The sequence below is a fragment of the Pseudophryne corroboree genome, chromosome 4 (genome assembly GCF_028390025.1).
Source record: "Pseudophryne corroboree isolate aPseCor3 chromosome 4, aPseCor3.hap2, whole genome shotgun sequence".
NCBI classification, from domain to species: Eukaryota; Metazoa; Chordata; class Amphibia; order Anura; family Myobatrachidae; genus Pseudophryne; species Pseudophryne corroboree.
This window is the reverse complement of record NC_086447.1, coordinates 66,831,097-66,857,030: the sequence shown is the minus strand read 5'-3', so window position 1 is coordinate 66,857,030 and position 25,934 is coordinate 66,831,097. Positions and strand designations below refer to the sequence as shown.

The following is a 25,934-nucleotide window of genomic DNA, read 5'->3' as shown; positions in this document are numbered from 1 at the left end:
TCTACTTCTTTTTCCTCTCTGACATAACTCCATGCCTACGATCTCTTTACAATACTGCTTTCAGTTCTTTTCCCAACTGGAGGGATTATACTTTCTTTTTGTCCAGAGATGTTATTCATGGAATTGCTGTTTTTAAAAAAATATTATCTCATATATGTTGAACCACTTTCGCTGTTTACTTTGATTCATAGTCATTGTTGGTTCTTCCCTGTAGAACAGCCCTGTGTTTGCTAATTTTTTCAATAAAAACTATATGATAAAAAAAGGAAGCTCCTCATAGCTGCTCTGTTTGTTTAGTCACATGTCTTCAGTTGCACCAAACTGCAGGGGAGAAATATATCAAAGTTAATTAGCCCGGTACAAAATATACTGAATTTAATCAAGCAGGTAAGACACACATTGCTTATCCTGGTTTCCCTGGGCTTAACAGATAAACACCACCGGTCTATAAAAAACACAATAACTGCCTTATGGCAGAGGCGTCACTCACCTCTTTTGTACCCGGTGTGGCAGGGGGCGTAGCTTCGTGGTGGTGGGGGGGAGTGGCTTCACGGGGTGAACCCACGGGAGGGTCGTGGCTTCACAGAAGGGGTGTGGCTAAGCGCTCCGACCCGCATTTTCATCACTCCGGGGGCCCGGGAGTTGTGGCCTGCCCCTGGAGACTCGCGTGTCTGCACAGCCAGCTCCTACATGGTGACAGGAGCCAGGTTGCTGTACGTAATGTTACAGTGCAGCACCCGGCTCCTGTCACTGAGCAAGAGCCGGCACTTTGGTGTCATCCCTCGGCGGGTGACACCGGGGTGCGGGCCGCACCCACCTTGTGATGCCACTGCCTTATGGTTATCCTTTAAAAACCACTGTACAAAATTTTCATTATACTCGGGCAGTGGGGCCTCTGTGTGCCAGTCTGGCCCTGATAAGGAAGAAATAGCAGGTTTGATTGTGTTGTTAGCAGCTTGTGAACCCGTCTGGTGAACATACATTATGGTGTGACTTACCCCCCTAACCATTGATTGCAAGCACCTAGGTACTTTGATTGCAAGCACCAGGTACTTTGCAAAATAACAAAACGGACACCCGACCTCGCACTGAAAGGGCCCCCATGTTTTCTCACATGGGACCCCTTTCCCCGAATGCCAGGAACCCCCCTGACTTCTGTCTAAGAGGGTTCCATCAGCCAATCAGGGAGCGGCACGTTGTGGCACCCTCCTGATTGGCTGTGTGCTCCTGTAGTGTATGTTAGGTAGCACACGGCAGTGTTACAATGTAGCGCCTATGCGCTCCATTGTAACCAATGGTGGGAACTTTGTGGTCAGCGGTGAGGTTACTTTCGGTCAACTGCTGACCACAAAGTTCCCACCATTGGTTACAATGGAGCGCATAGGCGCTACATTGTATCACTGCCGTGTGCTGCCTGTCATACACTACAGGAGCACACAGCCAATCAGGAGGGTGCCACAACGTGGCGCTCCCTGATTGGCTGATGGAACCCTCTTATACAGAAGTCAGGGGGTGTTCCTGGCATTCGGGGAAAGGGGTCCCATGTGAAAACATGGGGCCCCTTTCAGTGCGAGGTCGGGTGTCCGTTTTGTTATTTTGCAAAGTACCTGGATTACAAATAGAAAAGAAGAGGAGCCATCTACACTGGATTATGTGAGTATAATTTTTCCAACAGGTACCCCATGGATTCTACATGGAGAAGAGGACCGACCCTCGTATGAACATAGGTAAGTATGTGTGTATGGAGGTGTGGATGTATGTATTAAACTTTTACTTTCAAGGTGTGTGTCTTCTGTTTTTATTGGGGTATTTTTTTAGTAGTAGTACTACAGGTACCAGCGGGCCCGGTTTTCCACCGCATGCTGGTACTTGTGGTTCTCCAAGTACCAGCTTGCGGGGGAGGCTTGCTGGGACTTGTAGTACTGCTACTAAAACCAATATTCAACTTTTGACAAAAAGGCTATCAGCCCCCCATCCGCAGCCCTTGGATGGGGGGGACAGCCTCGGGCTTCACCCCTGGCCCTTGGGTGGCTGGAGGGGGGGACCCCTTGATTGAAGGGGCCCCTACTCCTCCAGGGTACCCCGGCCAGGGGCGACTAGTTGGATATGTAATGCCAGGGCCGCAGGGACCAATATAAAAGTGTCCCCCGGCTGTGGCATTATGTATCTGGCTAGTGGAGCCCGGTGCTGGTTTCAGAAATACGGGGGACCCCTACGCTTTTTGTCCCCCATATTTTTGGAACCAGGACCAGGCGAAGAGCCCGGTGCTGGTTGTTTAAATATGGGGGAACCCCTGTCATTTTTCCCCCCATATTTTTTCAACCAGGACCAGCTCAAAGAGCCAGAGGTTGGTTTGGCTTAGGAGGGGGGACCCCACGCATTTTTTTTTTTTAGATTTTAACAATGATTTCTATTTTAATAAAGGTGCACAATGAAGCCCAGCACGGATCTCTCCGATCCGGCCGAGATTCATTGTGTTAAAGTCGGCAGTGTTTTACAAGTCACTCACGTAAAACACTGCAAAAAAAAAAAACGAATGACATCGACATCGGTAAATACGAAAATGCAGATTACGACAGCTTAGTAAATTAGTCGTAATAAATTCAAAAGTTGCAACTTTACACTTTTGATGTCATTCGTGATTGAACTTTAACCTCAGTCGGGAAAATACGAATTTTAGTAAATATAGCCCCATGTTTGTTCTTTAATAAATTTCCGTGATTTAAAAAAAGCCCTAACACTCCCATGTTTTCCAACTTGAGCAAACACGTAGCTTAGTAAATTTACCCCTATGACTGTGATTTGCAGGAGGCAGAGAACTCTCAGACATATTACCATGATGACAATCTAAGAACACTGGTGAGAAACCTGTTTACAGCAGGAATGGAGACAACATCAACAACACTTTCCTGGGCTATTCTGCTGATGGTAAAATATCCAAATATCCAAGGTACAGCAATTCTTTATTACCTTTAGCACAATGAATAACATGTTCCAGCCATGATCTATGTGTGAAATATGGGAAGTAAAAATTGTATACACATGGTGCGACTTATTATTATATTATTATTGGGTAATGCTGAGAATCGGTGCATATCTCATTCACTGCAAACACAGAGATACATTATATGGAGAACGAAATGACAGGCATGGGAATGGAGAGAGTTAAACCTCCTGTGATGGGTGTGGACCAAATTGTTATGAAAGGTTACAGCCAATGGTATATAGGGGAGGGATCAGCATATATAGGGATGTATAGGTCATCTAGGGGTCTCTGTTAGTTTGCCTTCCCGCCCTCCCACCCCAATATGTAGATTGTTTGACACAGAGTGTTTTGGCTTTAGGTTGTTAGTTGTGGTTTCTTGTTGGCTATTTGTTGGCGGAAAAGAACGGCAGGTTCTAGTTTGACTTGTTAGTCACAGTTTTTACAGTATTGGTGTGGTTTAGGTGCACTCACGTCCATTGACTTTTAAGGCCGCTAGATCACCCAACAGGGGGCAGCGTCATCACCCATCAGGGTGGGTAGTCAGTGTGGAGGTATGAGTCGAGCACCTATTACCTATGTATGGTTTTTGTGGTAGATTAGGATTGTTTGAGTTTTAATGTTTCTGAGGTTATCTTCAGTGGGTTGTAGCCGTTCTTTTTTCTGCCACCATATTTCGGTTGATACGACATGCTAACTTAATATTTCCTTAACAGGTTTTTCTAGTGGTTAGGGTACAATAAATAGCTAACAATTTTCTGCCAAATTCAAGTCTCCGTGTCATTATTTCTTGGTATTAAGGGTATAGAATGTTTTCCTTTTAGAATGGAGGTCCACACATTAGCATTAGGAGGTTTAGTAAGCGTTGCGTTCTTGTTTTAGGTTTCATTAAATATGGTCAAAAAGAGATAAAACTGTGGAATTTGTAGCTGTTTCGGTTCCTACCGGCCCTGCATTCTCTCACTAGGGTTTATTTTGTCGGAAGCCAATTAACCTAGCAGTATATTTTTTGATTGTGGGAGGAAACCTGGGCACCCAGCGGAAACCCACGCAAACACGGGAAGAATATATAAACTCCACACAGTTGGGCCCTAGTGGGAATCAAGACCAAGACCTCTGTGCTGTGAGACAGTGATGCTAACCAAACACCGTGCTGAAGTTGCATTATGCCAGTGTTGTGGGGGCCATGTTGGTTATGCATTTAAAGAGTAGAGACACACTTTTGCAGTGCTCTGGAATCCTGTCCCATTTCACACACAGACCACTTTACAGTTTATGTCCCTCTCATAGCGTTGTTACCAACGTTTCTCCTACCTTGATAGAGGAAGTGGGCTGCAGCTGGCTGTGTTGCGGGGTCCCTGCTGCTTTGTCCACGATGCCTGCTTCCGCTGCCGTCTAGGTCCTGGCACCTGTGCAACGTAGCTGACAGGTTCCAGGACCGGCACACGCACAGTAGCGGCAGCGGTACTGCGCATGTACAAACCCCCGGCTTCTATGGACTGCATCAGCTGCGGGTCATAGAAGCCAGCTAGGGCTGATGGGGCAGGGAGTGGCTTGCTATTCCTACAGGAAGTCAGCTCTCTGCTAATCACAGCCCGGTCTGGCCATCCTAGAGGAAGGAAACACCTCCGAATGGGACTGCCTGACCTGCGGGTGAATGACAGTTCCAATCAGGGCCGGCAACAGAAATTGTGGGGCCCGGTACACTGATATCTCTGCGGGGCCCCCCACCCCCCTTGACCTGAGACCCACACATCCTTCCATGCAAACCTAACCCTCCCCCACAGCCTAAACCTAACCCTCCCCCACAGCCTAACCCTAATCCTCCCTGTCATACTTACGTTCAGTATTCCGACAGCTTGGATGCCGGCATTGGCATTCTGACAGATGTCGGAATTTCAGCGCCGGCATTCTGACTGCTGGGATCCCAAATGCCGGGATCACAAGTACATTCTGTGGGAAACAGTCCATATTTATACAGCTACTTTTAGAAGCCAAAATGGTAAATTAATACAGTCCAGGCGCTTTAAAGCTGCCACAATAAAAAAGGGGGTAGTCAGACCCACAATAAACAATATATAAAACCAAAGAGATGGTGGCGCTGATAAATGATTTCTTGACTAGATAGAATAATATTAAAAGAATTATACAGGTTTGTTTAATATACAAAACATTGTAAAAACATCAATGGCATTAATGATTAAAATAAATCCCACATAACACACCCTGGATAAGCAGTGTCTTATGCAATTTCAGACAGCGTTAGTAGAGGAGTGTCCATTCCTATGACTGCCACTTATTAGAAATGAGGTTTAGCAGTTAATGGATATGTATTCCTGTATCAATAGCACAAGTCCAGTAGCTTATGGCAATCATAGGAATGGACACTCCTCTACTAATGCTGTCCGAAATTGCATAAGACACTGCTTATCCAGGGTGTGTTATGTGGGATTTATTTTATCGATTAAAGAGCGCACACTTACCAATATACACAGGCGCCCGACGATCTCCAGACCAGGCTCCGAGTCCCCACAAGATGACAGCCTGCCTGAGGCTGTTTTATTTCTCAATATGTTTGCGCGCTGGCCGGCCTTGCGGTTTCTATAGCCGTACTGCAGTCCCCTCTCCTGCTCGGTGGCTCCTCACAGAGCAGAGATGCCAGAGACACAGGGTGGGCGGGAGGAATGAAGGGGAGAATGCAGCGGCGTCGTGCGTAGTAGAGCGCGACGTCACTGCACATCAAGAGTGCCGGACAGCTGACCTGAGGGGCTGGGAGCAGTGTGGGGTTACCACAGGGGAGTGGGCGCAGCCTGTACGAGCAACCTATTTACAATTACATCCATGCTACAGCTGCCGCACTGCCGCAGCAGGACCTTGGGGCCCCTCACAATGTTGGGGCCCGGGATGGGTGTCCCCTTTGACCCCCCCTGTCGCCGGGCCTGGTTCCAATAGGTAGTCAAGCACTACCTGACACAGTGAAGCCAGTGTGGTCTCACAGACTGCATCTGGCTCATTGAGCTGAGGTGGTGGGTTTTACATTGGGTGGCTGCAGTCCTGCAGTCCCACCACTGGTTGTTACCGATCACTCAGAACCATTGGGTTATGATGACAATATAAAAAAATCTATATTATCTCATACATGTCTATCTATCATTTATACTAATTAGAAAAGGTCCAAGAGGAGATCTCCAGAGTTGTTGGATCCGCACAACCTTTGTACAGCCACCGGGGGCAGATGCCTTTTACATACGCAGTCATACATGAGATCCAGAGGTTTTCTGACATTCTCCCTCTCAATTTGACCCATGAGACATCTACAGATGTGACCTTCAAGGGATATTTTATTCCGAAAGTGAGTATTTTATATGTTCTTCTGTGTTGCGTTTACATTTGCATCATCTGCACAGTTTATATTATATGTATAATTGCAGCCTTTTATGTCAAAAGTGTTGCAATGCTCAATTAATCCTTATTATTCTATTTATTATTATACAAATAATCTTTGTGCTTTCCTGTGATAGCTAATAATGTGAGGACAACTTTCATTTCCAATATTTTATGGATTATTGTTAATAATGGGAAATGTGATTTCAGTATGAAATGATTGAATCATTTAAGCAATTTATTTAAGGGGAAATTTCCCTGATGCAGTAATTAAAATATAATGTTCAAGAAAATATGCTCCAGAAAAGAAAAATCTAACATAACAATAAATACAAAAAAAAAGACTCGAAAAGGAAAGAAAATGATAAATTGAACTTTAATCTACATAGATAAATAACTAAATCTATTCATTCATTTTCATTGTGTAGCAAATATAATAGAATTTTTTTTTTAAATTACTGTAATAATATTAACTTTTTTTATCATCAGTTTCTTCATTCATGGAGTGTAGATTTCTTATCCTAATTAAGATTAAACTGCCAGAGGCAATATATTACTGTAAAGGTGCATCCACACTGGGTATTTTTGCCCAGTGTGTGCAGATAGATCCACAGTTATCTTGACTAGTTTTCTGCGCCTAGGCACACCAAGGTTTATTTACATAAACCCTTCATCTATGGTTCTCAGCTGCAATACAATACAGAGAACAATACAGCAGGGGATTAAGTCATTACAGCAGGGGATTAAGTCTGACTGACCTGACTCAATTAATCCTATTAAAGGCCAAGATAAACATGGACCCATCTGTATGCGCAGCAATAATCGTATGCATGATCAGTGAACATTGTTGGCAGGAAAATCGCTCAGTGCATACACACTGAGCGATTTTTTCCCGACCCAGCGATGTTCACAGGGGTGAATCCCTTTCCACAGTAGGAGACTGTGGAAAGTGGTTCACTCGGCCGGTAAAACAGGCTCACCACCCGGCCGTAGGAGGCTTTGAGCTCAAAGTAGCTCTAAACGCCAAAAGTGAGCTGCTTTGAGCTCAGAAATCTACTAGTGTGTATGCACCTTTAAGCTACAGTATGTACACACTACACCAATAAACCAGGGAATTCATGGTGACAAACATGCCACATCATTCAGTCAAGGCAGAAAATATCAGCCTCAGTTTCCTGATATTGGTGGTCATTCCGAGTTGTTCGCTCGCTAGCAGTTTGTAGCAGCCATGCAAACGCTATGCCGCCTCCCACTGGGAGTGTATTTTAGCTTAGCAGAAGTGCGAACGAAAGGATCACAGAGCGGCTACAAAGTTTTTTTGTGCAGTTTTAGAGTAGCTCAATACCCACTCAGCGCTTGCGATCACTTCAGACTGTTCAGTTCCTGTTTTGACGTCACGAACACGCCCTGCGTTCGCCCAGCCACGCCTGCGTTTTTCCTGGCACGCCTGCGTTTTTTCGAACACTCCCTGAAAATGGCCAGTTGACACCCAGAAACTCCCACTTCCTGTCAATCACTCTGCGGACAGCAGTGCGATTGAAATGCTTCGCTAGACCTTGTGTGAAACAACATCGTTCGTTGTAATAGTACATCGCGCGTGCGCATTGCGCCGCATACACATGTGCAGAAGTGCCTTTTTTTTTGCCTCATTGCTGCACAGTGAAAGAATGCAGCTAGCGATCAACTCGGAATGACCCCCATTGTGCAGTGTGTGGGAATTCTTGATAAACATATTTACCACATTTTTCCGTGTCATCCTTCTATGGCCGGACATATGCAGATTTAGTGTGGCGTGGCAGGAAATCGGTTACTTACAGAGAGAAAATTCACTTAGTTTGTAGCTCAGGTATTGGGACCATCAATTTGCTGGAAAATTATTATTACCAGTTATTTATATAGCGCACACATATTCCGCAGTGCTTTACAGAGACTATTTGCCCATTCACATCGGTCCCTGCCCCAGTGGAGCTTACAATCTATATTCCCTATCACATGTACACACATTCACGCTAGGGTTAATATTGTTGGGAGCCAATTAACCTACCAGTATATTTTTGGATTGTGGGAGGAAACCAGAGTACCCGGAGGAAACCCACGCAAGTATGGGGAGAATATACAAACTCCACACAGGTAGAGCCATGGTGGGAATCGAACCCATAACCTCAGTACTGTGAGGCAGTAATGCTAACCATTACACCATCCGTACTGCCCCGTTTGTTGAGATGACCAAAAAATTAGACAGTGTGTACCCTTCATTGGTGAGCTACCAAAAGCGTAGACCAAACTGTGCACACTGCAAAACAGCCTCACAAAAAATATATTACAAAAAACATGAAAACTGTTTATGGGTTGTCAAAATTTGTAATAAAAATTCTTGAGTAAACTTTTAGTTGGTACCTTCTTTTTACATTCTCCTCTGAAGTATGCCTGATCTGATAGTGGGATCATGGAATGTCGGGGGCTTCAATTCCCCGGCAAAGAGGCGGAAGATACTCCTCTACCACAGTAAACAACATGTCGACTTGGCGTTTTTGCAGGAAACACACCTGACTCCTGAGGAGATTGCAAAATTGAATACCATTGGCGGGTTTTGGGTTTTAGTTCCTATAACTCGAAAGCCAGGGGTGTTGTCATATTGAACAAACGTCATATACCTACGGAGGTATTGTCTACTGTGACTGACCCTAACGGCCGCTATGTGATTATGTCTGCAAAAATTAATGGTCGAACTTATTCATTATGCAATGCATATGCTCCTAATGTTTATTCTAAAGTTTTCTTTCAGACCTTGCTGGCTAAACTGAGCCCATTACTCACTAACCCTTTGATCTTCTGTGGTGATTTAAATCTTATTTCATCCTCTTATCTAGACAGATCCCACATACCAGGGAGACCTCTCACATTACCCAAATTAGGAATCCCCCTCCTGGCAGAGAGGTTGCAGGCAGTAGATATTTGGAGAGCCTTACACGCCACGGATAAAAAATACACGTGTCTCTCTGCGGCTCACCATATGCTTTCCAGGATAGACTATATCTTATTGTCCCATTCCCTACTGCCACAGGTATCGGATTACCATATCGAGGCGATTGCCCTCTCGGACCATGTCCTAGTGACCGCGACCCTTCTCTTTCCAGACACCTCCTCCTCCCCTAAGTTGTGGAGATTCCCCTCATATCTTGCAAAATCGTTAAAATTCCAACAGAGACTAGATGCTTCTTGGGAGACCTTCAAAGTTCATAATGAGCCCCATCTAGATGAAGACCCCATATTATTCTGGATGACCGCGAAATCGGTTCCCCGAGATGATATTATATCATATGTTTCGGCCACTAATAAGAAATATGCCTCTCAATATCTGGAATTTCAAAGACCCCTGTCGGCAGCCTATCAGCAATACAAATCTCATCCCACCCATCATAATCGTCTTTTATATATTCACACTAAGAAGCACTTTGATGAGTTCATGTCCTCCATGGGCAACAGATTTTCTTTCTCAGTGAACTATAGATTTTATAAATTTGGTAATAAGACCGGGAAATTATTAACAAACTTACTTAACGGTTCACGCCCTCCTATGGTCACCTGCCCATTGCGAACCTCCTCCGGCACCTTAACTACCAGTAATATAGAGATATCCAATGTAATGAAATCCTTTTATCAAGATCTATATTCCAAGGTTTCACACTCGTCATCCTCTACTGACCCCATTTCTTCACCCTGGCCAGCTACGTTCTGGGACAACCTTTCTACTCCTCAACTTCAACCCTCCATGGCCCAAACACTGCTTGACCGTGTCTCGTTGGAAGAAGTTCAACGCATAATTGGTCAGTTTAGTAGGGATAAGGCATGACAATACTAAATTCTTTTGTCGTATAAACAACCCTTTATGAGGTCTAAGAACACTATACGCTGTTTACTTAAGAAGTACCGTAAGGGTACGTAAGTTGCGTAACGATCGCTCAGCCGTAGGCGAGACGCTCAAGCGTCGCGTTCGCTCACGGCCCAGAGATCACCAGACTGACACACTAGTGGCTACAGACAAACGTAATGATTCGCTATGGCGTAGCGGACACTCGAGACCACGAGGAGATCACCAGCGGCGCAGACGCTCACAACGCTATACCTTGATATCTATGCCTTTAACAATGAGATACACAGAATACCTTAATGTGAATACAGGGTGTAAGTGCAACCTTGTGTAACCTGACTAACTACAAAGCTGCTTGAGCGTCACCGACGCTCAAGTGAACACAACACTATAGGAAATACACAGATACTGGTTTAGGGTCCAAAGCCTATTAACTGTATTATAACTAATATACTTGTAAAAAGGAATCACAGTACAAATGATACACTACAATATAACAGAGACTTCCTAACCAAATAACTACACTATAAAATACAATACAATACAATTAGAGATACTTTAAGGAAAAATATGGGAGAAAGAGTAGAGAGAGCGAGAGAGAGAGAGAGATGAGATGAGAGAGATGGCTCAGAGTAAGACAATATGATCACGGAGAAAAACTTACGCATAAGGGGAAACGATCGCATGCGCCTGGACATCCAGCACCCGATTTTCAGCAATGAGAACCGTTGAAGAGTGAGAGCTGGATGTGGTCGGCCTGCCTATTTATGCCCCACACACAATGCAATCTAATGGTCCCTACAATCTTGTCGTCCATTGGACACAGGAATTCGGCTTCGCATCATAACAAAAGGTCATTGGGTAATTCATACAGGTGGGCTGTGACGATTTCAAACAGCTCAGGTGGGTGGGAAACTGGGTTTCCCGCCGCATACCTGAGTAAGAGTAAATAATAGTAATGGACATAAACTTCTTATGTCCATAACTATTCGCACGAGCGATTAATACGCTCCAAACCAACACCGGAATATTGCTATTTAAATACTCTTCCGATGGGTACCAAACACTTCTGTATGACTCCTGTTAGACCCTTCCTACAATACAAAGAGGGATCCCTCCGTTCAGGGACGTTCTATATTAACCAAACTTTCAGGAACTATTAAAGGGATCATGATCTATAAACTACATTAATTATGAAAATGTGTAACGAATGAGTCGCACGCTACGACTACATAAACTCTACCGTAAATACGCATACCGTGCGCCCGCGGGTGCACGCTATTGCGGGTATGCGCCTTCACGGGAGAGCGTACGCATGCGCAGCGCGGACCAGTGTGCGGTGCAAATATGGCAACGTGTATAGAGACATTTTTCTGACTTTGACAGTCCACCCTTTGGCAGTCAATAATAACTGCCACCTTCTAAAACATTTCAAAAGGAGAAAAATGTAAGTCAGGGGTTAATTGATTTTCATGGTGGGGTAAGGAAGAAGAGTGGAGTAGGTGTGAAGAGGGTATGACCTAGTGAGAAAGCAGAAGCATGTGTGTATGAGTCCATGTTTGGAGGGTCATGTATCATCGTGCCGTACGTGTGGTAAATCAAGCTTCGAGGTATTGCGAAGTATACATTTGAATTCCTTCTTATCCTGTGGTACAGGTCTGTGGATGGGCTGTCAAACTTTACCGAGCTCTTTTCGGATTTTTGAACAAAATGGGGAGCACATTTTAGTTGATGATACATGAATGGGGGAATATGTGATTGCTGATATCTGTGCCTGTATTCCCTATACTATGTGTGTTATTACCTGAGGGTTGTAGGGATGAAGATGAAGAACACTTATGGAAAATGCAATGATATTCTATGTCAGGTAAATGTACATCTGTCGTCGAAGTTTTGTTCGGTATCAGTTGAAAGTCGTCTTCTTTGCGCTGTTTTGCTCCTTAGGCATGAGCAACAAGCTTTGTCAGTGCCATCAGATTTACAAAAAATGTTGGGCTAGCGTGAGTTTAAAAATACTAGGGAAACTGGGGATCCATGGCAAAGTTCATCAAGTGTCCATTTCTCAAGTGGTCAAAACTCTTTCTTTGGTCCATCCGTTGTCAGTATAGCGTCTCGTCAACTTCCTCGTCCAAGGGGGTCTTGTTATCCACAGGATTCGGTGGTACATACGCAGGCTGCCTTGTGGTCAGCGCCTGTATACTTACTGACATCAACTTATCACTTTGCTACTCCCTGTGCCTAGTGATGTTTCTGTCGTGATCAATAGCAGCCTCTCTCAATGTGGACACCGACAGACCTCGCCAACATGGTTGCGTGGTCTGAACCCTAGCCTTTAATGTTTCCTTTAAACCATCCATCAGTACAGATACTGCTACTTCTTGGTGGTTTGGGTTGGTCTTAATGTCTTCTATACCAGTGTATTTTGCCATTTCTAATAGTGCCCGGTGAAAATATTCTGTTGCCGTTTCGGACTCTTTTTGTCTAATGGAGAATATTTTGTTCCATTTAACAACGGCTGGGAAATACTCCTTTAGCTGTAAATTTATCCTTTTTACGTTATCTTTGTTGTACACATCTGAAAGCGGTACATCTTTATCTAGTCCACAATCAGCCAAGAATTGAACTGAGTCGACATTTGAAGGTAAACAAGCTCTTAGCAGTATCTGCCAATCTTTGTGGTTGGGTTCTACAGTGTTCCCTAGATCCCTGATGTATTTTTGGCTAGCAACTAAGTCTTTCCTGGGGTCAGGAAATTCGGACACTATGGTTCTTAATTCCATTCGGGAAAATGGAGTGTACATGGCAATGTTCCTTATGGGAGTGGCTCCTGATGCATCTGTTTTCCCATTGGGGACTGCTATTACTCTAACAGGGTTAACTCTAACAACCTCATTCTGTGTAGATTCTACAGCTTGTGGTGAAATTGTTTCGGTATAATGCATGGTGCCGTACTTACCCGTTGACACGACCTCACCTATCCCTCCGCTAGGGGCCTTCACTAATCTCGTGAGTGGTGCAGTTCCTACTGTGGTTTCTGATATGGTGGCCGCTAGAGAGAGCGCTGAAATTGTTGCCGAATCGTCTTCTTGATCACACTCCTGAGGAAAGTTCAGAACAGGGTACAACTTGCACGGGTCAATAATTGCATGGGTTACTTGGTTAACATCATTAACATTTATATGGTTGCTAAGAGTTTGTGTTTTACGCCCCAGTGCGTTTTTCTCCGCAATCAACTTCTCTCCTGCAATGTATGGTGGAGGCGGGGCTGTGGCTATCAGTTTCCTGACTGCCCCAGATCCCGCCGCCAGAGCCAAACCTCTCTGTATCTCACCTTCCTGTTGCCATAACTGTAAATAATCATGATGCTGAATTCGTCTCTTTGTTGATTTTATGAGACATATCCTCCTCCTTAAATTTTGTAACACTTCTGGACTGAAGCTACCTATTCTTGGGAATTTCTCCCTGTCTCGTACAGTCATTCTCTCCCATTCATCACATAAAACCTCTGTGTGACTTCCATATTTCTCACACATGATGTACCTTGCCGACCCAACTGGTCGGTTCTCTGAATCAACCCGAACCGAGGTTGATCGCCCCCTACCTGAACAACTGGCCCCCATAATCTGCAGGTGTTGCTTACTACTCCTTTGATCTTTATATCACGGTCTTCAGCGAACCCTTACAGCAAACCAAATTATTCAGAATAGGCCGGCGGTGGCGGTTTACCGAGTACCCCACTCACTCGCCCACCTCGACCAATACGACCTGATCACACCGACATGGTGCTGGCGTACTCGATACAGGGCCCTACCAGAAAGAACCTTCTGTTTACTGGAACATATGAGGGTTACCCGCAGGACACTTACTCTTTCCAGTAAAGGTGGGGCTGTTAGATAGTTCCTGAGTGACCAGCGAACTTCCCTTTAAAAATAAAAAATTACACAAATCACGTCAGAATGTACAAATAGCGTTTGTGACCACTTTACTCTAATGGTATTAGGTCAGATTACTAACTACTGCACACAATTACGTGCGGTACAATCGTTCAGTACATAAGCACTACCTGTTATGTACTGAGAGATCAGTGGAATCGATGTTTCCGGCCGCGATTCCTTCAGCAAGAGCTTATGGCCTATATGGGTTCTGCACCAACCCCCGGGGTTGTGCCTCTTACCTTTATAGCGGACCTCTTTGTCTCCTTATGACCTCCTGGTCTTGTCTGTACGACCTCCTGGTCTGACCTCCTGGTCTTGTACTGGTCCGCTATACTCTAATGCTCAAATATTATGTTTAACCAGGGATGCCTCCCTAGCCACCGTGTATGTCACTTACACGTATGTCCTACCCGATTTCTTTTGGTTCAACCTCTAAGTTGTATAAACTTGTATACAAAAACACACTCACTCAACACATGTACACTTTCATTTATATATCTATTTCTGCGCAGAAATTTTTCTTCAGCCCAGCTGTGTTACCAATTAGGAGCAGGATCTATTAAACTAAATTTCAGATTTTCCAAAAATAGATTTGCGTTATTTACCGCCTCTTGCGCTATTTACCGCTTAGCGCTAACTATCGCCTTTGCGTTAATTATCGCTTTGCGCTAAAATTTCAACTTTTCGTGATTTGAGCTACGTGGGCGTAACCGGACGCTCCGTTGCGTAATGCACGCTGCGTGCGTCGGCCTTTGGATTGCGTACGCTAGTCTTTGTTAGAGACACGTGTACGCAATGCAAAGATCCACCGTAACACAATATACTTTTATCAATGTAGACGATCCCTGATCATCTACCGCGTACCCCACTGGCTTTGCCTTATCTCCCAGGCAAACCTGTGTGTTTCTCTACACTTTTAACTATTACCTCTATTCTTAAACTATAAAATAACAGCAAGTCTCTTTTAGCACTTTTCTATCAACTATAAAATTGGCAAACAGGATAGTGATATACGAAAATGAAAAAGAAATGCAGATATATGTATGCGTGCGTGTGTACGCAAGACAGAAGACAAATAAACAGTTTTTTTTTTTTTTAAAGACACAAACGTTTTGTTCTTACCTCCGGTTCCCGGATTCCTTCAGCACTCTTTATCTAAGTGAAGCAGACGCTTATCCCGTCAGCACTGCGAGACAACCTCCCACCCTTTGCTGGGGGATAATGTCTGCTGATCTACCTAGTGCAGATATGTGAAGGACAGGACGAGCCTCCAATTGACAATACTAAATTCTTTTGTCGTATAAACAACCCTTTATGAGGTCTAAGAACACTATACGCTGTTTACTTAAGAAGTACCGTAAGGGTACGTAAGTTGCGTAACGATCGCTCAGCCGTAGGCGAGACGCTCAAGCGTCGCGTTCGCTCACGGCCCAGAGATCACCAGACTGACACACTAGTGGCTACAGACAAACGTAATGATTCGCTATGGCGTAGCGGACACTAGAGACCACGAGGAGATCACCAGCGGCGCAGACGCTCACAACGCTATACCTTGATATCTATGCCTTTAACAATGAGATACACAGAATACCTTAATGTGAATACAGGGTGTAAGTGCAACCTTGTGTAACCTGACTAACTACAAAGCTGCTTGAGCGTCACCGACGCTCAAGTGAACACAACACTATAGGAAATACACAGATACTGGTTTAGGGTCCAAAGCCTATTAACTGTATTATAACTAATATACTTGTAAAAAGGAATCACAGTACAAATGATACACTACAATATAACAGAGACTTCCTAACCAAATAACTACACTATAAAATACAATACAATACAATTAGAGATACTTTAAGGAAAAATATGGGAGAAAGAGTAGAGAGAGCGAGAGAGAGAGAGAGAGAGATGAGATGAGAGAGATGGCTCAGAGTAAGACAATATGATCACGGAGAAAAACTTACGCATAAGGGGAAACGATCGCATGCGCCTGGACATCCAGCACCCGATTTTCAGCAATGAGAACCGTTGAAGAGTGAGAGCTGGATGTGGTCGGCCTGCCTATTTATGCCCCACACACAATGCAATCTAATGGTCCCTACAATCTTGTCGTCCATTGGACACAGGAATTCGGCTTCGCATCATAACAAAAGGTCATTGGGTAATTCATACAGGTGGGCTGTGACGATTTCAAACAGCTCAGGTGGGTGGGAAACTGGGTTTCCCGCCGCATACCTGAGTAAGAGTAAATAATAGTAATGGACATAAACTTCTTATGTCCATAACTATTCGCACGAGCGATTAATACGCTCCAAACCAACACCGGAATATTGCTATTTAAATACTCTTCCGATGGGTACCAAACACTTCTGTATGACTCCTGTTAGACCCTTCCTATAATACAAAGAGGGATCCCTCCGTTCAGGGACGTTCTATATTAACCAAACTTTCAGGAACTATTAAAGGGATCATGATCTATAAACTACATTAATTATGAAAATGTGTAACGAATGAGTCGCACGCTACGACTACATAAACTCTACCGTAAATACGCATACCGTGCGCCCGCGGGTGCACGCTATTGCGGGTATGCGCCTTCACGGGAGATCGTACGCATGCGCAGCGCGGACCAGTGTGCGGTGCAAATATGGCAACGTGTATAGAGACATTTTTCTGACTTTGACAGGCACTAGACCCGGACGGCTTCAGTGCTGATTTTTACAAACTATTCCTCCCTCGCTTGGGGGATACCCTAGTTCGAGTCTTGAATGCAATATTGGCTTCTGACACCCTCCCCATTCACTTCAACACTGCTATTCTTAAAGTCCTTCCCAAGCCTGAGAGGGATCTTTCCCTCCCAGGATCATACGGCCCAATATCCCTTTTATATATAAGCATCACTACTACGTGTGGTGTAATGTGAATAAGATTGTGCTACAGTGTGGCAGAATTTGAAATAGTGATACTATTGTGTGGCCTTTCCTCTTTCTTGTAAGACCACACCCCTTTTTTGGTGTGGTCCAAAGGCGTGTGCTGTCCCTTTGTAAAGTATGGGAGGGCATAAATTTATAGTTTGCTAGGGAGCGCCGAGCACCCTAGCACCGGCCCTGCCTAGACCTATATTCTATGAGTATCTGCAAATTCGATCTTATCCGCACTCGTTACCCAGAGTTTTTATTTGGCTATTGACTCCTTATGAAAAATTATGTTATTTGTCTCCTGTAAGAACGGCATTATATTGGTTTTGTATAATGGGGGTCATTCCGAGTTGTTCGCTCGCTAGCAGATTTTAGCAGCATTGCACACGCTAGGCCGCCGCCCTCTGGGAGTATATCTTAGCTTAGCAGAATTGCGAATGAAAGATTAGCAGAATTGCGAATAGAAAATTCTTAGCAGTTTCTGAGTAGCTCGAGACTTACTCCTACACTGCGATCAGCTCAGCCCGTTTCGTTCCTGGTTTGACGTCACAAACACGCCCTGCGTTCGGACAGCCACTCCCCCGTTTCTCCAGACACTCCCGCGTTTTATCCTGGCACGCCTGCGTTTTTTAGCACACTCCCTGAAAACGGTCAGTTTACACCCAGAAACACCAACTTCCTGTCAATCACACTCCGATCACTTCAACAATGAAAAATCTTCGTTCTGACGTGAGTAAATCTACTAAATTTTGAGCTAAAATACTTAGCGCATGCGCACTGCGTACCATGCGCATTTCGCATTAATTGCTCCGTTGCGAAAATCGGCAACGAGTGAACAACTCGGAATGACCCCCTTTGTTCTTAAACATGAACATAGCTGAGAGGAGGATTTGGGCCCACCTCCAGGTAAGGATCCATAGAGTATTATTAGAGAAAAACGGGCAAAGTCATCTACTGTATGTCCTCTTTGATCAAAGAGAACTCATAAAATGTAGTCTAGATGGTATCTTCTACTGACTAGATTTCGGAACATTTCTCCCTCCTCTTCCTTTTCACTTTGTTGGCGAGGATGTGGTCTAGTGGGTGACTTTGTACACATCTAGTGGACCTGTCCTAAGATAGGGAACCCTTTGAGTGACATTTTACAAATGTCAGTAACTGTGAGTCTGTGGGTAGCTCTATTAGGTCTCCCGGTTATAGGGTGTAGCAGTACTTCAAACAAACTAATTTTTATGTTCTTCAAGCTGCTAGATGCTCCCTAGCCATACAGATTGTGGAAACAGCCCTCTCTTCCATCTCTGCAGAAGGTTAAAGCAAAAGTCTAGTTTATTGCTAATATGGAAAAAATTATTGCCTCTCTCCATAGTAAAGTAGATAGGTTTGACCAGGTCTGGGACCCTTGGTTCACTCTTGTGTTAGGCTCCTTTCCAAGCCCTTAAATTAACATTCTTTAATTATTATCTTATTCCCTCCCTACAGATTGGGGCTTTCACCTTTTCTTTCTCTCTCTTTTTTCATTCTCCTTTCCTTCTTTTATAACGGTAAATAATATGGGGGCAGATGTATTAAGCCTAGAGAAGTGATAAAGCAGTGATAAGTGGAAGGTGATAAAGCACCAGCCAATCAGCTCCTAACTGTCAATTTACATATTGGAGCTGATTGGCTGGTGCATTATCACCTTGCTCTTATCACTGCTGTATCACTTCTCCAGGCTAAGGGGCTAGGCCCTCAGTCCGAGTTGATCGCTCGCTAGATACTTTTAGCAGCCGTGCAAACGCATAGTCCCCTCCCACAGGGGAGTGTATTTTTACTTTGCAGGAGTGCGAACGCCTGTGCAGCCGCGCGGCAGCAAACACATTTTGTGCAGAAAAAGACCAGCCCTGTAGTTACTTATTCTGTGCGATGATTTCTGCGATAAAGGTCCCGGAATTGACGTCAGATACCCGCCCTGCAAACGCCCGGCCACGCCTGCATTTTCCCAAACACTCCCAGAAAACGGTCAGTTGCCAACCATAAACTCCCACTTCCTGTCAATCTCCTTGTGCTTGACAGTGCGAATGGAAGCCTCGCTAGAACCTGTGCAAAACCACAATGCTCTTTGTACCCGTACGACGCACGTGCGCATTGCAGCGCATACGCATGTGCAGATTAGCCCCGTTCTGCCATGATTGCTGCACTGCGAAAATCCATAGCTCGGAAATGACCCCCTAATTCAGTAAGGTTAGCGGTTGCTGCTAATCAGCAGAATTTGCTATCCTTTTGCACGCATGCTGGGGGCCGTCCAGCACTGGAAAAGGCCGCCCGGCATGCTGACCGGCGCCTCCCCCCCCCCCCCCCCTGCAACAAGCAGAAATTGCGAACGCCTCACAATTTCTGCTTGGCAGCAGAAACTATGGATGACTCCTGCCGGCGCAACTTAGCTGCAGCCGCAGAAGTCCCGGCGCCATCTTACCTGTCGCGGCCCCCGACACGCCCCCATTCGCGCCGCACTGCCCACCGTTCGGGTTTCCCCGCCCCCGCAATGCTCCGTTTCCTCCCTGAAAATGAGACATTGCCGCCCCCCTCCCGCCCTGCTACCGCCTCTGCCTGATTGACAGGCAGGCAAAAGGCGAACACATTTTCTGCGGCCCCACCACTGCAAAAATTTCGTCCTGAAGGCGATTTGCGATCCAACCTGAATTAGCCCCCAAATACTGTAAATCTGTCCCATGGTTATTTATGAAAATCTGTTAAATACCATTTTTGGAAATGTGGTTGTATACCTCATTGATGGCTTTTCTTTATACTCTTATGTACTAATTTTTAAAATCTCCCTGTGTTTTACTTTGGTGTTAATACAATGGATCCCGTGTGTGTATGTTTATGTGGTAGGTAATCAGGGCTGTTTCTAGCCAATTTGGCTCCCAGTGCGAGATTTCAAAATACGCCCCCCCCCCCCATTGACATTAACCCCCCCCCCCCCTCCATAGATAGAAAAAGAAAAAGCATGCGCACGCTCCCGGCAAGGGTGTGTGGCCTTGTTAAAATGGGCGTGGTCTCATCTGATCTCATCATCACGGTCACCACAGGAAAAAAAAAAGTCCCCATTTTACACATTACGCAGGCAAGAGTCCTGATTTTACACATTACAGAAGGCAAGAGACCCATTTTACACTGTATGGCAGGAAAGAGTCCCCATTTTACGCAGTACGGCAGGCAAGTGTCCCCGTTTTACACAGTGCGGCAGGCAATTGTCCCCATTTTATACAGTACGGCAGGTACGTGTCAAGTGGGGGAAAGGGTAGGGAGAAGGAGGGGAGAGAGAGAGACTACTTACATTTGAAGAGGATCTTCCCACTCTTCGGGCTGCCTCTCCTTCCTCGCGACGGCCGCCTCCTCCTTCTAGCTTGGCTCCCCCTCCTCTTGTCATCAGTACGCCTGCTTGGGGACGGAGTTTCATGAAATAACGCGATTGCGTCGTGACGTCATAATGCAACCACGTCATTCCATGAAACTCCGCCCCCTGAGCAGGAGTACTCGGGAAGAGGGAGAAGGGGGAAACAAGGCCTCGCAAAGTGCCGCTGCGGGTGCCTCGTGCTGTTTGCACTGCTCGCCCGCCGCAAGAAACGGCACTCTAGGTAATATGGACTGTAAGCACAAGTGGATCAGGGACTGATGTGACTGATTAGTCAGTCTCTGTACAGCGCTGAGTAATATGGTGGTGCTATATAAATACACAATAATAACATCTGTCATGTGACTGATTAGTCAGTCTCTGTACAGCGCTGTGTAATATGGTGGTGCTATATAAATACACAATAATAACATCTGTCATGTGACTTGCAGGAAATAGTCCAACTAATAACTAGAAGCTTTCAGGATAGTTACTGGCTGATATCTCACTGTCCCGGCTGTGCAGCCTTTATACACAAGTGTCTCTCATCCTAGGGAACCTATATAATCCCATTACTGTCATCTGTACTGAGAGACAAGACGCAATTTGAGAAACCTGATGAGTTCTACCCAAATCATTTCCTTGATGCCAAAGGAAATTTTATCAAGAAAGATGCGTTTCTGCCATTCTCTGCAGGTATGTACTGTGTGCCCGGCCTTTGTGACGTATAAAAATTACTTGCTGATCCCGCTGGTATTGGGATCACGGTGCTTTGGGTGCCGGCAGTCAGACTCAGAATATCAACAGGGGTATCCCGGTGCACAGGATCAGGGTTGGACTGGCCCACAGGGGAACAGGGGAAACCACCGGTGGGCCCCACTGCCAGGGGGCCCACTTCCTCCTCTAGGGATCAGGTTCCAGACTGTGCACTTGAATTGTACATTATACATACTATCTACAGTGCATTGCAGTTATTCATCTGGTACATTATCATGCATGCACTAGCAGTATTTACTATATATATTTATCATGGAGCCCATACCATGGCTAGCCAAGCCTCTGTGGTATCTACACCCCTAAGCATGGGACTCTACCACTGCGTTCCCACGGTGGTTCCTCCATGCCCCAGACCGACACTGCACAGGATCCTGACACCAACTTGGTTAGTATACCAGCCCTAATACCCAACCCACTAACCCTAACCCTCCTTGCTGGCAGCCTGACCATAACCCTCCCCAGTGGTGCCTAACCCTAACCCCTCCCCTAGCAGCCTAAAACTAACTTTCCCTCTCCCATAGCCAGGGCTGTTTCTAGCCAATTTGGCTCCCAGTGCGAGATTTAAAAATGCGCCCCCCCATGACATAAAAAAAATGTGCCCCCCCCCCCACACACACACACCTAGATAAAAAAAAAAAACTTGCGCGCGCACCCACCGAGGGGGCGTGGCCTCATCTAAATGGGTGTGGCCTCGTCTGAAAAGACTACCTCACAATCCAGTTTGTGACCCTGCTCCAACAGATCACGACCACCACAGGGGAAAAAAATTCTACCATATTAAGCCCCACACAGTAATGCACCCTGCACCATATTATGCCACACACCGCAATGCCCTTGATACATTAAATCCCCACACTACGGCAGGCAAGAGTCCCCATTTCACACATTACGGCAGGTGTCCCCATTTTACACATTGAGAGAGAGAGAGAGAATACTTACAGAGGCGATTACCGCTCCTCGGGCCGCCTCACCAGTCGCTCCTCGCGCCGGCCTTTCCCTCTTCCTAACTTGGATCCCCCTCTCTACTCCGCTCGGAGGGGGGGGGGTTTCGCGGAGTGACGGGGTTGCGTCGTGATGTAACGACACAACCGCATCATTCCATGAAACTCCGCCCCCCGAGCGGGTTACTAGGGTAGAAATAGGAGGGGGAAGCAGGGAGCCACAGTTAGTGCCGCGGCGGGCACCCAGTGTGGTTGCACTGCTCGCCTGCCCCAAGAAACGGCCCTGCCCATAGCCTATACCTAATCCTCCCCCCTGCATATCAGAGTGCTGTCCCGGCAGCTCCTCATTCGGGATTGTCGGCATTCTGGGGTCAGTATTCTCACTGCCGGTATCCGGAACACTGGTATCCTGACTGGATCCTCACTATACAGGTACAACATGAGATATCATGGATAAATGCTGCTAACCTTGCAGCCCAGATATTGGCCACAGTCCCCATTACCTAGTTAAGGGACCTCACTCAATGGTACCTTCAGAAGGAGTTGGTTCCCGGGGCCCCACTCCTTCTTAGGAGCCACCCTCTCCAGCCCTGCACCAGCAATAGCAGTTAGAAACCGTAGCGGTGTAAACATCCACAGCTACTAATTACCAGCCTGGTTTTGCCTTTTAAAATATTGCCGCTTTAAATCTGCAGGATTCATTACAGAGATTGCGCTGCCTCATATAAATCTCCCCCTATGACATATATTTGTCTTCTGTGTTTTAGGCCGCAGAGCCTGTGCTGGGGAGAATCTCGCAAGGATGGAGCTCTTCATCTTCTTTACAAGCCTGTTACAGAGATTCACATTCCGCTTACCCCCTGGCGCCAGTCATGTGGATCTGACCTCTGTAGTTGGATTTACAAACGTACCAAAGAAGCAGATGATATGCGCTGTGCCTCGCTTCTAAAATCCATTACATGTGCACCAAACACTAAGTCACATGTTTCATGACATCAGATATAATGTTACAGTACCATGACATCACTGATCACTGACACTTTACATCTTCCCCATCACATCAATAGCTGCATAATCATTCCCATCTATCTCCGAGAGAATCGCACCCATCGGGCCTATGCAATGCCTGACTGAGTCAGTTTCATAGCATTTGAAAGTTGTATTACCTCTAATAGTACTGATATTACTAATGCTGTATTCTGTGGGGTTCTGCATACTTTCATGGCATTCATTATGTCAACATAAGAAAATGGTTGTAATGCCGACATGCAGCATGTCATCATGATTGGCATTAACCTCATCAATATTCATCTTGTTGACATGATTAGCACGTGGACAAAAATGTTCCTATTGGCTAGTAGTTCCTTAATTTGAAAAAAGAAAGAAATAGAGAGTGCAAAACAGACTTGACTTATATTTTATATTTCTAATATATTTATTTGGTAATACTCTGATAAAACCATTCATGTAGTTAAAACAATAGCATACTTCAAATTGGAAACAATCAGCATATAAATGTAACACTTGTTAATGGGGGTAATTCCAAGTTGATCGCAGCAGGAAATTTTTTAGCAGTTGGGCAAAACCAGGGTGGTCATTCCGAGTTGTTCGCTCTGTAAATTTTTTCGCATCGCAGCGATTTTCCGCTTAGTGCTCATGCGCAATGTCCGCACTGCGACTGCGCCAAGTAAATTTGCTATGCAGTTAGGTATTTTACTCATGGTTTTTTCATCGTTCTGGTGTTCGTAATGTGATGACAGGAAGTGGGTGTTTCTGGGCGGAAACAGTCCGTTTTATGGGCATGTGGGAAAAAACGCTACCGTTTCTGGGAAAAACGCGGGAGTGGCTGGAGAAACAGAGGAGTGTCTGGGCGAACGCTGGGTGTGTTTGTGACGTCAAACCAGGAACGACAAGCACTGAACTGATCGCACTGGCAGAGTAAGTCTCGAGATACTCAGAAACTGCACAGAGATGTCTTTTCGCAATATTGCGAATCTTTCGTTCGCAATTTTAAGAAGCTAAGATTCACTCCCAGTAGGCGGCGGCTTAGCGTGTGCAATGCTGCTAAAAGTAGCTTGCGAGCGAACAACTCGGAATGAGGGCCCATGTGCACTGCAGTGGAGGCAGATATAACGTGCAGAGAGAGTTAGATTTGGGTGTGGTGTGTTCAATCTGCAATTTAATTTGCAGTGTAACAATAAAGCATCCAGTATTTACCCTGCACAGAAACAAAATAACCCACCCAAATCTAACTCTCTCTGCAAATGTTATATCTAACCCCCCTGCAGTGCACATGGTTTTGCCCAACTGCTAAAAAATTTCCTGCTGCGATCAACTTGGAATTACCCCCAATATATAACAAACTGTTATGAAACAAGTGGATAGTGTATCATGTAGATATCAGTCACAATTTGGTATTTTATTGTGCATTGAATTATCGATGTACTGTATCTTCCAATTTTGATATATATATATATATATATATATATCCAGTAAGTTTGGTTGGATTTATCCTATATCATGAATCAGTTTATATTGCTGGCCGGCATTAAGAAACTTTTTCATGATATAGGATAAATCTAACCATCTGGGAAACATTACCTATACTTATGTGTCTGTGTAGCCTGATGATTAGTGCAGTAAGTGATTACAGCTCAATTTTGCTAACCAGTGCATTTATCAACTTACTGGATATATATATCAGAATTGGAAGATACATCGATAATTCAATGCACAATAAAATACCAAATTGTGATAGATATCTACATGATACACTATCCAGTTGTTTCCTAACAGTTTGTTATATATTAACAAGTGTTACATTTATATGCTGATTGTTTCCAATTTGAAGTATGCTATGGTTTTAACTTCATGAATGGTTTTATAAGAGTGTTATCAAATAAATATATTTGAAATATTAAATATAAGTCTGTTTTGTGCTTTCTATTTCTTTCTTTTTTCTGGTCAATTAGGGGTTTGCTAAGGCCCCTTTATTGAGAGCAGCAAAATAAGCTTATTAACGGGTATTTGATCAGAGGGCGCCTTACACTTTTTTCAAGTTACTTCATTTGGCAGGTCCGGTGGCTCCAGTAGTGTCTTCTTGATCTGGCTGTCAGCTTATGAGGACTTCTGGATGACCCTGCAATGCTTTTGTCGGTGGGGATCCCTAACATATAACCCTCTCCCTAGTGCCTAATCCTGCCTCCCCTCCTGTAGCCTAACCCTAACTGACCACCCCCATAGCCTAACCCTAACCCACCCCTCCCATAGCCTAACCCTAACCCTCCCATCCCATAGCCTAATCCTAACCCTCCTGTCCCCTAGACTAAGGCTAACCTGCCCTCCTGTAGCCTAATTCTAACCTCCCCTCCTGCAACCTAACCCTAACCTTTACTCCTACAGCCTAACTCCTTATCCTCCCCTCCCATAGCCTAACCCTAAACCTCCCATCCCATAGCCTAAACCTAACCCTCCTGTCCCCTAGTCTAAGGCTAACCTCCCCTCCTGCAACCTAACCCTAACCTTTACTCCTACAGTCTAACTCCTAATCCTCCCCTCACATAGCCTAAAACAGGGATGGGGAATCTTCGGCCCTTCAGCTGTTGTTGAACTAAACATCCCAGCATGCCCTGCAACAGTTTTAGCATGGCCAAATAGCAAAACTGTAGCAAGGCATGCTGGTATGTGTAGTTCAACAACAGCTGGAGGGCCGAAGGTTCCCCATCTCTGGCCTAACCCTAACCTCCTCACCT

At 45.1% G+C, this 25,934-nt stretch overlaps 1 protein-coding gene across 1 annotated transcript in view; it reads left to right on the top strand.

The window, feature by feature from the left end:
• The window catches only part of LOC134908898 (cytochrome P450 2K4-like), a 92,783-nt gene extending 69,498 nt beyond the window's left edge, over nucleotides 1-23,285 (top strand). Inside the window, exons 6-9 of the mRNA XM_063915123.1 lie at nucleotides 2,809-2,950; nucleotides 6,151-6,335; nucleotides 21,019-21,160; nucleotides 22,950-23,285. Coding sequence (XP_063771193.1) covers nucleotides 2,809-2,950; nucleotides 6,151-6,335; nucleotides 21,019-21,160; nucleotides 22,950-23,131 — 651 coding nt within the window. The 3' untranslated portion in view covers nucleotides 23,132-23,285. The remainder of the gene's footprint in view (nucleotides 1-2,808; nucleotides 2,951-6,150; nucleotides 6,336-21,018; nucleotides 21,161-22,949) is intronic.
• The last annotated feature ends 2,649 nt before the right edge of the window (nucleotides 23,286-25,934 follow it).